The sequence below is a fragment of the Mytilus trossulus genome, chromosome 6, assembly GCF_036588685.1.
Source record: "Mytilus trossulus isolate FHL-02 chromosome 6, PNRI_Mtr1.1.1.hap1, whole genome shotgun sequence".
NCBI classification, from domain to species: Eukaryota; Metazoa; Mollusca; class Bivalvia; order Mytilida; family Mytilidae; genus Mytilus; species Mytilus trossulus.
Genome location: NC_086378.1, coordinates 45,900,659 through 45,916,957, shown reverse-complemented (window position 1 = coordinate 45,916,957; position 16,299 = coordinate 45,900,659). Strand labels below are relative to the sequence as shown.

General features: G+C 30.6%; 1 protein-coding gene across 18 annotated transcripts in view; it reads right to left on the bottom strand.

The window, feature by feature from the left end:
* Positions 1 to 16,299, bottom strand: part of LOC134721431 (uncharacterized) — a 49,124-nt gene that overhangs the window by 13,547 nt on the left and 19,278 nt on the right. For 6 of the 18 annotated variants that reach the window (XM_063584441.1, XM_063584437.1, XM_063584442.1 and 3 more), the window contains 14 exons: positions 15,714 to 15,758; positions 14,541 to 14,591; positions 13,523 to 13,573; positions 12,757 to 12,795; positions 11,820 to 11,852; positions 10,965 to 11,006; positions 8,776 to 8,814; positions 8,448 to 8,477; positions 7,809 to 7,838; positions 7,420 to 7,464; positions 6,429 to 6,455; positions 5,637 to 5,723; positions 3,350 to 3,388; positions 876 to 905 (listed from right to left, as the gene is read on the bottom strand). In XM_063584441.1, coding sequence (XP_063440511.1) covers positions 876 to 905; positions 3,350 to 3,388; positions 5,637 to 5,723; positions 6,429 to 6,455; positions 7,420 to 7,464; positions 7,809 to 7,838; positions 8,448 to 8,477; positions 8,776 to 8,814; positions 10,965 to 11,006; positions 11,820 to 11,852; positions 12,757 to 12,795; positions 13,523 to 13,573; positions 14,541 to 14,591; positions 15,714 to 15,758 — 588 coding nt within the window. Of the gene's footprint in view, positions 1 to 875; positions 906 to 3,349; positions 3,389 to 4,943; positions 5,022 to 5,636; positions 5,724 to 6,428; positions 6,456 to 7,419; positions 7,465 to 7,808; positions 7,839 to 8,447; positions 8,478 to 8,775; positions 8,815 to 10,964; positions 11,007 to 11,819; positions 11,853 to 12,756; positions 12,796 to 13,522; positions 13,574 to 14,540; positions 14,592 to 15,713; positions 15,759 to 15,819; positions 15,862 to 16,299 lie in introns of all 18 variants that reach the window. The other 12 variants (XM_063584452.1, XM_063584447.1, XM_063584453.1 and 9 more) reach the window with 6 other exon arrangements.

Below are 16,299 nucleotides of genomic sequence, written 5' to 3'. Positions count from 1 at the left end.
AAATTTTCAGGGTACGAAGTGAGATTACTTTTTCCGTAAATTAGCAAACCCCGAACATCCTTTGGTGATGCGGCTCCTTGTGGTAAAATATCCCCTTTTTAACACAATTTTGAATATTTAATACTTATAACACATTCAATAGCTCCATAGTTTTTACACATTTATTCTATGTTCCTCTACTTTCCTAATCACCACAAATAATTAAGTTCAGTCATTTGTTAAATATAGAAACATGTCCAATATCACTACACGGAGACTTTTTCTTTACACGTGACGTTTGAGATCCTCATTTCGAGGCGCATTAGGGATGTTGTCCCATTTATTTATAGTGGATTGGGAAACAAGTTTTGCAACTTATATTCATTCCTTCCATTTTGTGGGTGCGAGTGCTGCCTTGTAACGGAATAAGCCTGCTCTTTTTCGAAATCAACAATGTGTCTTTAACGTGCAAGGGAAATGGCTCTCTCTTTCCACCGGTCAGCCATTTACAGTCCTCTTCCTACTGAATATCATTGTTTCCTCAAGACTATACTAGCAAATGGTGTCAAGTGAGAGCCGAAAATTCAGTCCCTGAAATGTTCATCCCGGAACTGGAATCGAACCAGGAACCTTTGTGTTAGAAGTAATGCAAGATATCTTTTAAACTGATGTTTCTTGATTCATTTCTTAAAAATTAAACAGTAACCCTATATGTGATATAGGTACATTTGACAGAATTTTGTTTATGTCTATATATATCTACAAGTATATAATTATAGACTCAAATGGAACAGAATGGAATAATTTAAGTACTTAATTAAACACGTATTTTTTGCATTTGAATATTTATAGTTAGTACAACGTATAACGACAAAGTAAAACAAAAACGTGCTCACCATGTTGTCAAGCTTGGGTGTAGTTTCAAACTGAAATGAAAGAAAAAAACAAATATTATTCGATTGTCTCACTATCTTCAGGTTTAATAGGATTTTTTTCAAAAGAAATAAATAGATGGAACCAAAAAGAATTTAAAGATCTAAGAATACAATCACTTCTTATATACTTGTCTGAGCGAAACCAGATATTTCAAAGTGTGTAAAATTATCAACCATTGCATGCTACTAAAATGATGATGAATTGAAATATTATTTCCAATGGGAGAATTATCAAACATAGCCGAAATGACGCGAATGTAAGTATCAAAAATATCTAACTCGAAGAAATATTCAAAATAGAAAGTCAATAAACAGTTAATGACAATGTGAGGCTCTATTCAACAATAGTTAGTATTTTCATGTTTATATTAAAAGAGTCGAAATTGCAAGAAAACAAGACGAGATGCAATTGAGATCAATTGGACGAAATCATTGGAAAAACGACGACGATTAAGATATTTATATTATACGAGTACTTGACGACTGAATATAGCGCAATTTTGCATGTACGAAATATCCGCGTTCTTGGTATAATTTTTAAAATCCTTATACTTAAAAAAAAATAACAGTGGATATGCAGTCACTGGCGTTACTTTATTTCTACTTTAGATATACGAACAACACAATTAAATAAAGTTAAGTCTTAAATAGTCTTTTTAGTTTTAACACCATCTGAGAAGTATGAAAAATATTTTTTTTCAGTCATGTTTCGTATTATATTCAATTTTCAAACTCAATTAAGAAATGTTCGGTAGCTTTTCAGATAAATCGGTTTGATTTTAATGTGTATAGGATAATAACATCTGCTGAACAGTCTGAACATAGACTGGTCAGATCTATATTGACTGCAAGCGGACTGTTTTAACAGTGCTGAAATCAATGCAGTTAATAAATCTTAAAATATCGTAATGAGTTTTGTTCATTTGTTCAAAACTTTTTCAGATCAGTCCGTTTTAGATCCATATTCATTCTACTTGTAAATATAAGTACTAGTACTCTTCGTGATTCAAAGACAACGAAATTTGTAAGTCTTATTAAAAAAAAGTTATCAAAGGTATCAGGATTATATAAACTCCGCCATAAGTTAAGCACCACCCAATTTAATTTCGAAATAATTATTTTCTTAATTATTTTTTTAATAACCTTTCTCGTCTGCTGATCAGCTTCGTAGATTTTTGCCTATTGGGGGTAGAGTAAGTGTGCGGACTGTGATACGTAGGTTGCATAGTTTCCGTCTAAGGTCTCGGAGGCCAATAAAGCGCCCGGAATTAACTTTAAGACACCCTAGACCAAGACTACAGTGCCGCTGGACTTTACGCAGCTGGAAAAGAATTCACTGGTCCGATGAAAGTCGTTTCTTGCTGAAGCCCGTCGATGGCAGAACACGTGTTTGGAGGGAAAGAAACACCGCATATCGGGAGAATAATATTCTTGGTATAACAGCTTTCGGTGGCGGCGGTGTAACATTATGTGGATGTTATTCCCATGACTGTAAGCTTGATATGCATGTTCTTCACGATACCCTGAATGGACAAAGGTACCGGGAAGACATCCTGAAAACCATTGTATCGCCTCATTTTGACAATCACGCGTTAGCTGATAGACCGGTCTTTCAAGATGACAATTCGAGACCTCATCGCGCACGAATTGTCAACGCATACCTGACGTCGGAATCAATAGACACTTTACCTTGGCCGGCCATGTCACCTGACATGAACCCAATTGAACATGAATGGGACTTTATCGGCCGTAAACTTAACCAGAGACAACCGAAATGTGCAACAATGCCAGAATTGAGGGTAGCTTTGGTACAGGAGTGGCAGAGATTTCCACAGTATAGGCTACGACGACTAGTGCAAGGAATGAGGAGACGTGTATTGAATCTCTACCGGAAGCGCGGAAGTTATACACGATATTGACTTTATGAACCTTAATTGACAGTAAATGTATACTTGATTGTTTCCAAAACGTTCAAAACTGTATCATTATTTGAAATTAATGAAAATGATCAACAAATAAAAACATTTTATATGGGTTTTAACTTGTTGTTTTTAACGTAAAATTGAAAATTCCCTTCACACAGCAGAAAGCATAAAAAACCCATATTTTTATTTTTTTATACTGCACAATATTTACATTTTATTTAACCAACGTCACACGATTAACTCTTATTCAAAAATATTTAATTTTTTGATTTGAAAATTTCTTATTGATAAAAATATGGGTGGTGCTTAACTTATGGCGAAGTGTATAATTTAATACGCCAGACGAGCGTTTCGTCTACATAAGACTCATCAGTGACGCTCAGATAAAAATAGTTATAAAGCCAAACAAGTGCAAAGTTGAACATGCATCAAATGAATTGGTAAGATAAGTTAGGATACATGTATAAATTAAACTACTCATCGCAATACATCTTATCAAATTAGACTTACATCACCATAATCTTTCTGCGTAGGTCTGTATCGGTCATACTATGTAAAAATATAACAAAATATGTTTATTAAATGTCTATTCAGTTAAGTTATACAGTAATTTAAACTGGAAATTTATCACTTCTTTAACACTTTTTCTTATAACAAAATCATTAAAATGTTGATAAAATTATTAAAAATTAATAACGTCTTCCATTTTTATAATAGTAAATAAAATGAACTTAAGTTTCAAATTACAGCATATTTTACTTTAAAGTTACTTGGTAAAAGACAACTCAACATATTTTACAACAGGTCGATCCTCTTTTATCTTAATAATCTGAAAATTGTCATCAAAATTTCTGTTAGTTGGATAAGAATTGCAGTATAACAAAATTATCAACTAGCTAACTATTATACTTGTATGACTTATTTTGATTTCCGTTTAAAAGCAATTAAAACCAATCGCAGCGTAGCCCTAATTGATATACACATAATTCAGAAATATAACATTTGCATTGCTTTTAATAATCATCTCATAACAGTAGCTGAATCATCTTGTGGACAAGCATTACTTTCTTGTCGATAGAAATTGTCTGTATTGTACATAAATGTCCGGTTTTGCATATGATTTACAGTTGTTCTATAGTTAGTTTGACAAGTCTTGCTAGTAGTCGTATAGATCTGAACTCGGAAAATGTTAACGTTATGATATCAAATACAAGATAATAGGTAAAATGACCATGCACTGAAATATACTGGTCGGTAGCTATCTGCCATCGTGTATTGGTAGTGGTACTTTTGAATGTCAATTGGTATGGTTGTACTGACATAAGGTAATATGTCATTGATTTTAATTCGGATAAAGCATGTTAATAATACTTGTTTTTGTTAAAATTATACATTCCAGGAAAGTTAAATATGTATTGTACACATCAAGCAAACATTGTTTATAGAATCTAGACATTTCAAGTAAGTTTCCAAATTAAAAAGTGAGAGAAGCAAAAACCGGTTCAATAAATAGCAGCATAAAATTTCAAATAATAGACATAGAATGAACGACCAATAAAAAAGACAGATTCATATGAAATGCAACGTTTGACATTTGATTACGGAATTAAATGCTGTTTTAGAAATTTTACACCAAACTTAAGCAAGTGACCATCACATGATGCCCTTCCCTTGTTACTAAGCTTCACACAAGTAGTTAAATTTACACTTACGATGTTTAAAAAGCAAAGTTGTGTGTACAAAGTACACTTACAATGGTAAAATGGAGTGTGGCTTCTTTGGTAAGGGAAGTTCAAAATTTTATGATCTTGAAATGCTTTTAAATGACATGGGTTAGTTTCGTACGAAATTAAACCATGTAATTAAAACAAAAAATGTGTCGTTTATAGATTTAAAGAGCAGCATTTGTATGAATTGAATATCTATAATTATATTAAAACGTTAATATAAATACGGAGACGTATCATAATTAAACTTGTTAGTTATTTTCATGGCATCAAATCGACAGGCTATTAGAGGTCAACTTTGGTCAAATACAAGCTAAGTGTAACGTGAATGTGTTAATATATTATATAATAGAATAGATTTTAGAAAGAACGATAACCTCTTTATCAACTATCACTTGATCTGCCATGGCACGATTGTTGACATAATCTTTGGATTTATACATATCATTTCTTTTCTGGAATGCAAATAAATCTATCGTATTTCAATTTAGAAAACTATAAAACAAATCAGGATGAGCAAACTGAACGTATCAAATAAAAATAAATCGCCACCTATAAATATAAATGATTATACAAAATGTATTATAAAAGTTGTGATTAACATCGGCTGCTTATAGGTCAAACTATGTTCTGACTATAAAAAAAAACAATGTCAAACAAAAACCCAATCTTCCACTTTCAAAAGGAATGGAAATGGTGTGAACACAATACATAATTCCAGTTTTTCTAAACAGTATAACATAAGGCACTATGCTGAATCACTTAACTTTTTTGTAAACTGTGTCTGTTAAATATAGAAAATGATGGTAACCTTACAATTTTTAACCATACGCGTTACATCACTCAAAAGATAAAAACGTACTTACTGACAATAATTAAACTGGACTTTATGGCAAACAGTACTAAATAATTTTGTAAATAATACAGGCAGAAATCATGATAAAATTTAACGGTTCTGTATGTGTCTCCTAGTTTTTACTGTAGTTATGCCTCGATTCATACTAGCAATTTTTATTACATTATACGAAAATATTATCCTAGCCATCAGCATAGCGACAAATAAATTATACCCGACTTATGAAGGGTCCGCCGATTAAGTTAAAGCCATATTGTCCATCCTGTATATGTGGTAATTTGAATGCAATCTTCTTTTTTGACTGTTAAAATATCATATAAGATACTTTACTTTTTGTACACATTATGCATAATCATTTTAATTGTATTCTGGCTTTCACTTAGGGCTATTTAACTTTTATACGATATTAGATAAAAATACACTTGTTTATATGTAAATATGACATATATAAAGTACGGTAATTGTTTTGCTTGATGCCAATGAAGGTATTTTTTTATACATATATTTGCATCCATATGTTTTGATGAAAGTTCACTTGATTGAAAACCCGAAACAAATATTCTAACATCGTACGAAATTTGTTTCCTTACGGATTGATTTCTATTTTTTTGCGCCAGTTTCAGCACTTGTTGTTATAGCATAGCGACCAGTTTGTTTATAGGTGGAGGAACCTTTGTACAAAAAGAGTACATCCTACCTTCGGCAAGTAAGTTTTAGTTAATTAAAAACATAATCGAACACACCTCGCCTCGCACAACCTCACTGTTTACAGGCTAACTACGGAGACTACCTAATCAACAAGTCCCCAGAACACACGTTAAATCATCATATCTATCCTACAAAACATGATAATGTGCATTCTTTGAGCTACAGTATGTGCCACCTTCTACAGTCCCATGTTTGAAAGAAAAAATATCAGTCATGGTAGTTGAACGTGTTATTTGAGATTTTGGTCCGTACAACACGACATAAACATTTCTTTTACTAAAGATCTACGTGTCCTTACCTTCGGATCATCTCTTCTGTCATGTCTCTGCAACATACATAATCTTTTTTATGACTGGTACACACAAATTGTCATTTAAAAACATTAATCCAATTGAAAAGTATTTACCTACTGCACATTATTAAAACTTAACACTAAATGTTCAGTTATAAACTTTAAGGTAATTTTTTTTCGAGCTGAACATTCATATGATGTTCAAATTGGCATGTATTCTTTTATTATATACTTAACTAAAGCGATAAAAAATAGTAAATTATATAATATTGGAATATTACAAAAGCATCAAAGTTCAAAAATTAAAAAAAAACATCATTTTGGAGTATTTTATTTATATAATTAAGTTTAGTCTCTGTTATTCTATTACACGTCTTTCATTATGACTGTCATAAGTATAATAATGTAAAACAAATATCTGAAGTTGATGCAGCTTTCAAAAGCAAAAATACCTAGAAGAAATGAGAAAAATGCAAATATTGTTTAAGAAAGTAGAATATCTCTGAAACAAAGTGATTAATTATTATGAGATATTATTTGCATATGAAAATATACTTATATCTATAGCGTCTACTGAAAATTGATACACATTTGCAAATTTGAATTCGGCTTTATTATACACTTTAGATAAATTTTGACTACATGTATACAAAGGTCATGACCTATGAATGTATCTTTTTAGAAAAAAAAATACTTTTGCTCTAACATGCCTATGTAAGCATATGAAAATAAAATAATCTACGAAATTTAGATTCGGTTTAGTTTAACTTTTTATTCGCTTGATTACAATTGAGTTTGCTATAGAAATGATTAAAAATAATATGAATTGTAATTCTGGCCTATGTTACCTTGACAACAGATTCAAGATGAAACATAATAATTTTTAATGAGTATATAAATAAGCAGATGTGGAATGATTGTCAATGAGACAACTCTCTACCATAGCCAAAATGATATAGAAGAGTTTTAGTATGATGATATAATTGTAGTATCATACCCGATACGTAAGGTTACCATGGTCTAAATAGGTGCGATTATAACCCTGTAATACACAAGTTATTATTGGTTTTAATTTTTGTTATTATTTTTTCTTCTTTTATTCGTTTTCGTTTTGACTATATGATAACAGAACATTTCAAAAAGTTTAATTTTTCAGACCCTATTTTTTTCGTTCATAGAAATTTGGCTATTCTTATCTATTTCAATGTTTCAACTGATATAAAAATAATACTAAAATACTTTGTTTTCTGATATTAAATGCACACGAGTTGATGATATGTTTTCCACGAGTTTTTATTGTGAGAATAGCAACCAAAAGCTATTGATTATTTTCAAATATGATTCTAATTAATTAATATGTTTATAAATTACACTGAAACTACTTACTCTGTCTGTTTGCGATCCATCTTCGTATCCCTAGAGATGAAAATTCAATTATTATATGAACAAAAAACGAATAATATGCTTGTGACGACTTTTATTTCTCAAAATTGAAAAAGTAATCTTGTACTTTCTTAAATTATCTTAGAAAGTAATGACCATATCAATACTTTAAAGAGATTAATATTTTCAATATATCGTTACAATCTTCACGTTTTAGCTAAAATTTAATTTATTGCAAATATTTACATTATAAGTATTGATATTGGACAAACTAAATTATATACAAAATTTAGTCCTGATATCTATGAAGAGTTTACTTAGAAATAATAGAATTTAACATAAAAGACGAACTCCGAGGAAAATGCAAGAATGAGAAGCCCATAAAGACTGGACAAAACAAACGTTAGACTTTATCAACAAAGGGAATGAAAGACAACAGCTATTGATACTATGTCAATAAGGAAAATTGAGATACGAATTGGAAAAATTGTATTTATATACCGGCATCTACATATCTGTTTTCAATATTTCATAATTATTTTACGACGTCTTTTGATTTTTTATTTACGATTTTTTTCTTCAGATTTTGAAATTGTTTAAATAAAATGAATTAAATTAGAAAAATATATGTGAAAATCTCACCCTTCCTCTGTCCATATCACCATTTCCTCTCTGAAATAAATTATGGTTAAAAGTCAGTCTTGAAGTTGATGTAAATAAATAAAATGAAGAAAAATAAAAATGCACACAAAAAATGATACTTTGAATATTTCTATGCATCAAAACATTATTATAAACAAACAAAATTGTTGTATGACTTTTTGTTGGCTTTTTTCTCATGCATTTGGAAGATTTTTTTATAAAAGTAGATATGTTTTTGCCGTTTAAAAAAAAACATCTCAATATTTCAATCACATCCTGGACTTCTTTTATACCTCACAATCATTACTTTTAGATATGTGTAACTCACCCTGTCTGTCATTGGTCCATCATGGTATGCGTCGTGTTGCTAAAACACAAACATAAAGTAAATTTATTCTACAATTACATGAATTACCCTGTTTGATATTTCTGACAATAGAAAATAAAAAAATGTTTTTTGTTTGTATTTGTATAATTTTGTGTTTAAAGTCACTTTAAGTGCCATTAGTCCAATGATTTTCTTTCATGGAAAAAGCTTGATTATCCGAGTATATCAAAAAAAGGTCGACAGTAAAACTTACAACACTAATAAATTAAGACTGTGAGTAAACACACATTTCTTCAGTTACTTAGCAAAATTTGGCAGAACTATTCGGAATTTTGTTTCACTATGTTCTTCAACTTAGTACTTTATTCTTCCTTTAAACTTTTTTTTATATTCGAGCGTCACTGCCGAGTCTATTGTAAACAAAACACACGTGTTGAGTTCTAAATTGTAATTGTGAATCTAGAATTGATCAATTCATAAATGAGCAGTTCTTTTCCAATTCAAGACATTGACATGCTAGGAATCACTTTATAATAACAACTTAAATCTCAAAAGAATTTTTCAAGAAAGTTTAAATAACTTTGACGATAAGTGTTCGTAAGAGAGTTATCTCGCCAGTTTCAAATATAATTTAAACATTTTTATATCGAGATATCACTAATGCAGCAAAGCTGAAGTCTTTCAACGCGTTGGGTATTTATCTCGATGTGTTGAACACTAAATGGGGGCCTTCGGATATTGTGTTACTCTTTGGTCGGGTTGTTGCCTCTTTGACAAATTCCCTATTTTCGTTCTCTTTTATCATCGAAAATGTGCTATAGGAAATTGTGTTCCTGTCTGATTCGAATTTCTATTCGGAACAGGAAGTAATTTGTATTATTATGTGTAGATGTAGGCAGAACATCATTTAATTTTGGTATTGGTTTTGATATATATGTTAATGTTTAAAATCCCAAACTATAATTTTATTATGATGATGTATATAGTAATTTTATCTTGCGCGGAATAGCCCTTTGTGTTAAGACGATCTCAATCAATCAACCCTAATTATAGCTCTTTATCTTAAACTATATAAGGTTTGGATGTCAAATATTTTTGCCACGAGCATCACTGAAGAGACATGTATTGTCGAAAATGCGCATCTGGTGCAAGAAAAGTGGTACCGTTAATTTTATTTGTAAGTAAGACAATTATTTCTTAATTTTCGTGATTAAGTAGGTGTGTTTTAATTTTATTATTTTCATTTGTTTGATAATACGCAGATATCAAATTTCTGTTTATCAATAGCATGAACATTTTACAAGACAAAAAACGTTATGTTTGAAAATTGTTTTAAATTACAACAGTGGGTGAATTCAGCTGATTGCAATGATAATTAATTACGTATATAATATGGACTGGCATGTCAGTTAACTGATAGTAATCTGTTATTATTTATGTATTATTGTCAATGTTTTTTCTTTTGTTACATCTTCTGACATTGAACTCGGATTGTTATGCGTTTACTTTTCTACATTGACTAGATGTATAGGGGAGGGTTGATATCTCATAAAGATGTTTAACCCCGCCGCATTTTTGCGCATGTCCCAAGTCAGGAGCCTCTGGCCTTTGTTAGTCTTGTATTATTTTTACTTTTAGTTTCTTGTGTATAATTCGGAGTTTAGTGTGACGTCCATTATCACTGAACTAGTATATATATATATGTTTGGGGCCATCTGAAGGACGCCTCCGGGTGCGGGAATTGCTCGCTGCATTGAAGACTTATTGGTGACCTTCTGTTGCTGTCTGTTCTGTGGTCGGGTTGTTGTCTCTTTGACACATTCCCCATTTCCATTCTCAATTTTACTTTCAACTCTCTTTTGTCCACGTGTCAAATTAATTTTTGTTTTTGTGTTAACAAACGGCTATGCCAAGAACAGTTTATTTTGACAAAAATTACTTGATTTACTTTTAAGAATTGCAAAGATGCGATTTTGCACTTTCCTAAGTCGAGCAAAAAGTAAAGAGAGAAAAACTTAAATTGTCCTAACTGTGAAAACAAACTGACAAATGGATGGCAACAAAAACCAAAGGACAAAGGACAAACAGTATACAAACACAACTAAGAAAACTAATCACTGAGCAACACATCAACTTACTTACATATGAATTCAGTTGCTCTCCCTAACCTTACACTAGACTATACTTACTGGTCGCCTTTCTCTACCATACTCATGCATTTCATGTGCTTTCTACAATTATCCAATCAAGGAAAGGTGAAATATATACAATTAAATGTTTAAATATTTTGTGTTTGTTCGTAGTTACGTTTTATGGAATACTTGTACATTTACACCATGGGTAGCCTGTAGGAAGATGATTTTATTTTATGTTTTTAATTGGGAGTTACAGTAGAAAGGATTTGACGTCATTGATGAGTTATAGCGTCACAGAGTTTGGATTGATGATAGCGATTTGATAAGTGTTCGTATCGTTGCATTGGTAGTCTTTTTAGTACATGTGCATGGGTCATTATATCAGCATTTTTTTTTATAGAAAAAACACAACTACTACTGCAGGTTTATCTTTCTATAAATAATAGTAGTATAGCATTTCATTTCCATAACTTAATAAATAAATACGAAACACGAATAATACAACAGACTTGAATTAAATTAAGTTAAAGAATATAAGATAGCGCATTAAACTTATGCAACCAGCATATTTATTTATTTGATTATTTTCATTCAGCATGTTTGAAATTCTTAATAACTCTGCTACTTCGTTATATATATATTGATTGGCTTGGGGTTTTTTCGTTGTCGTATATGTCATCATATTTTTATATCTAGGTGTAGAAAATATATAATCTTTCTCTTTTTCGCATGTTTATTAAGTTTATCAACTACATAAATAAACATTTATTAGATTACAAAATTCTTACCAATTGTAGCTAAAGATTTTAATGAAACGTTTACTGTGTGATATATTTTAAAATTTTCATGTTTCTCTTTTATTTATTTAACCTCCCAATAGCATGCACAAAATATATTCAACAGACTTACCCTTGCTTCATATGTAGGATAGTAGTCAGGTGCCTAAAAAAAAGATATAAAAAATGTAAAAGTTGCCTCTTGTTATGATGTTATGACACAAAATAAGACGGGTGAAAGCTACCAGAGGGACACTCAAACTCATAGATCGTAAATAAACTGACAACACCATGGTTAAAAAAAGACAAATAATAGTTAACACCATGAACTGGGGGTGCTCTCAGTATTGAAATGCACACCTAACGCAGTGCAGAAAATTATTTAAAAAAACGAGCATCAAAGTAAATTAACAAAAAGAAAAAAAGGGTCATACAAAAGGACAGAATTGAATACAACCAATCATCGGGAAAAGTGAATTACAACCGTCAGATTCCTTATTCAAAGTAGTACTTCATTCTTTTATTTAATTAATGAAACGGGATTTAGCTTGATGTACTTCATTTAAGGTAGAGACTATCCCCACCCTTTTTTATGGCTTATTAACATACTTAACGTTCCTGTTAACATATTTTTGTATGTAAGGACTATTTTTACGGTTCAACAAGATTGTAAAAGCATATTTTCTTTTGTTTAGTAAAAGGTTAAATCACAAAAATACTGAACTCCGAGGTAAATTCAAAACGGAAAGTCCTTAATTACATGGCAAAATCATACACACTAATACAAACAAATAAACAATACCTGTCATATTCCTGATTTGGTTTGTTATCGCGTTGCATTATAAAAGTGTAATCATAATTAGTGATTGTCTTTTTCAGTTTAAATTCATCTTATTGCACTTCTCAAATTTATATTCTCCAAACAAACGAATATTTTATACTAGTAACATAAGATATATCCACATATTGGGTACATTTGTGCAAACGCATTTCCAATAGTGTATGCACTTTGTTCAGTCTACAAACATCCGAATTCGTTATATGTAAGTTATTTTTTTTTTGTTACTCACCTGATGTTTTGACATTTCTCTGAGTCGATCTTCATATTGCTGAAATCATTTTCAAAATTTGATATAAAAAGTGTGTATTATTTTTATTGAATAACGAATGAGCTTTTGACTATTTATAAGACATAATGCTTGATTTCCATTCAACCCAAACTGTCGGTCACTTTAATGAATCTGTTTCTTATAATTCTGTGTAGTGGTTGGTACAGTGTCTTTAGATGACAGAGTGGTCGTCTGGTATATATTTTTGAGTCGCTAATGATTTGTATAAATCTGGGATCGTTTCCTTTTTAATAACAAGTGAACCCCTTTTGTTTTTGTTTTACCCGGATTAATGTCTTCAGACTGCATAGGTGATTTTTCAACATCGGTATAATACTGATGGCTTTAATTTGATGTTTTGACTTTGAGGGTGGTAAAGGTCAATTTTTCTGTAGTTCTTTTACTGGTGATTTTTAATGCACCAATTTAACATTTTTCACAAAGAGTTTACAAATATTGGAACTCCATAAAATGTTCATACAACCATTTGATAGCCTTTTTAGTGCTCGTAAATGGAGTGTAATAGCACATTAACATATTTCTTATTAGTTATTTCATATATATATAAATGTATATGTAGTTTTGTTAGGTATTGTTTATTATTTTTGGTTTTGGGTTGGGTTTTTTCGAATTGTCATGTTCACTTTTTTATGTTTTTTTGTGGGGTTTTTTTTTTTGGCATCTTCATTTCAAGAGTTGGGTGTTTTTTTCTAAATTCTACACATACCTCAGACGATTCATTTCTACCTCTCTGCCACATCGGATCTTCAAATTTTGTCTGAAATGATACGAATAAAGTTTTATTAGTTCATACGAAGTCCGATAATTTTGCTTTTCGTCCGACACTTTTGCTTTTTGTCCGTTGCTTTCGGTCCGTTTTGCTTTTTGTCCGAAAATTTAGCTTTTCGTCCGTTGCTTGTGGTGCGTTTTACTTTTATGCTGTGTTTTAAAAGAAATACAAAAACATACTTACTTTAGAAATCTTTGATATACCTCAAAAATTGCAATTAAGATAAATAAAGAGCATTTTGTGTGTTAAATTCTCAAAAGAATGGACGCTTGCTCTTCTTTTTTTTTTTAAAGGAGAGACACAAGATTGGGTTATGTTAACTAACAGAGGGATATGTTAACTAACAAGTCGAAGGAGAATTGGCGATATCATTGCAAAAAAAAAAACACGAAAACGACCAAAGTCCACAAACATACCATACTAGATATTTAACTTTGAGCAATGCGAACCCTACCAAAAACCCTAGGTTTGTTTCTAATGATCTGTAACGGAAAACAGATCCTGCTGAACACCGTCAAGTTGTTCATGGACACACACACTCAGTAATATGTCTTCTTCGACAATTAAGGGAAAGAGGACGGGGTTGTATTTATGACAATGAGATTGTATTTACGACATCGTTTTATGTCAAATAGATTTATCTCACAACGAGCAACAAACTCACTATACTGGTGTCCGTATCATATTTAAAGTTGTGTTTGTAGTTGTTTGTAAACGACTTACCTATTTTGTTGATAATTTATTTCCTACGTTTTTATGGGTGGGTGGTGGTGTTTTTTTTTTGTTTTTTTTTGGCGATAATGCAGATGTTGTACGTGCTTTGCAATTAAATACTTGGCTATGAATGTTCCGTGTAATGATAAAACAAGAAAATCTCTTCCGACGCATATATTTATTTATGAAGTGATATTTTCCGGGTTTTTTTTATCTACAGACGTGCCTATGTGTACCTTACCTTGTTGTAGTCCATATTTCTTATCATACCATGTCGGTCGTATTCTGGTGCCTAAAAGAAGGATATTAAGTTCTCAAAGTATCAACACAGCAATTTACTAAATGACACATTTTTCTGCAATTTTTACTGGATTGAAAAAAAACATGGAAATACTATATTTTGCTATATATATGATTGCCTCTGTTTGTTCAAACTACAATATGTCAACGGTCTAATTGAATATTTATAGATAGAATTTTAATTTATTCAAAAACACAAAGTTGTTGTTTAATTTTTTTAAGGATGATTATAGTATGTATGTGATGTTGAAAATATTTATATAGATATAGATGTACAAAAATGTATAAAGAAATGTTTGTTGTATATATTAACCTGAGGCCCTATTGTTTTTTTTCATAGTCTAAATTAATGCAGATTGTGACATCTTATATCCAATTAGATTGAAACCTTAATTTACATTGAATATCAAACCCCTTCAATTAGTTGTTAAAGTATTAGAATGCTAACATAAAGATATCGAGAAAAAAAATATTAGTAGAATACCATTGAAATGTTATTTACCACAAAACCAGAAAGCAACACGCAAGTGATAATTATAAAAAAAAAGCAAGTAAAACGTCCATATATATATTTATATCAACGACCTACTGTATTACAATTTTCAGCTATAGAAATGTAATTATATTAATTTTATTGTTTTAATTATGCTTTATGTACAAAAATGTGGATTTCTTTTAAAATAAAGGAGAATAAGAATCAAGGTTAAAGGTCAAATTATGCTAAATTGCAGCGAATCTTGTTTGTCGTCCTAATGTATTGTGTACGAATATTGTACAAAACAGACAAAACATATAAAATAGGAGTAAACAATCTGAGTGGCAGAATAACTCAGAATAAAATGGTCGACGCGAAGTGGTTACAAAGATTTACTCTATATGGAAAACTTTTTAAACGATGATATTGAGTTTTATTTTTGGATTGTTGGTGAGGTTTCTAGTAACAACCCATATGCACTACAACGTTGATTTGCCACTGGAGCAAATACAGACGGTGGGTATAGATAGACGAAACGAAAGTTAGTACAAACAGGTGACTCTACTTTCTAGAATATCTAATCATTGGAGTAAGATTCCCAAGAGGTAGAAACACTCAAAGACACTGCACAGAACTAACCTTTCCTTTGTTGTAATCATGTCTATATGTTGATTCTTTCCTGTACTGTTAAAATAAAAGTATGTATTACTATTCGGAACCGACACCATATATATTCCAAACTTACCCTCTTGTTGAAATCTTTTTGGTATGTTGACTTTCTCATATACTGCGCAAAAAACAAAATGTATGTATTAAAGGATAACTATGAAAGACTTGTCAGAAATTCGAACTTTATAAATATTTGTCAGAAATTCGAACTTTATAAATATTTGTCAAATGTGATATATTTAATGGTATCTTATACAAAATGTAATTTTAAAATTTAAAAATGGAACAATTTTAGAAAGGTGGTAATAAATCATGATAGTACCAATGTACCAATACCCTAGAAATTAATACATTTATTTTTTCCTAAAATATCTTCCGATGGAATTTTGTACTCATTCATTATACAAATGATGAAAACGATGAATGATGTATTAGAAAATGTTTCTTATGGTGAAAAGTAAAAAAAAAAAATACTGAATTCCGAGGCAAATTCAAAACGTTAAAGTCTCTAATCAAATGTCAAAATCAAATTATAAAACACATCAAATGAATGGAC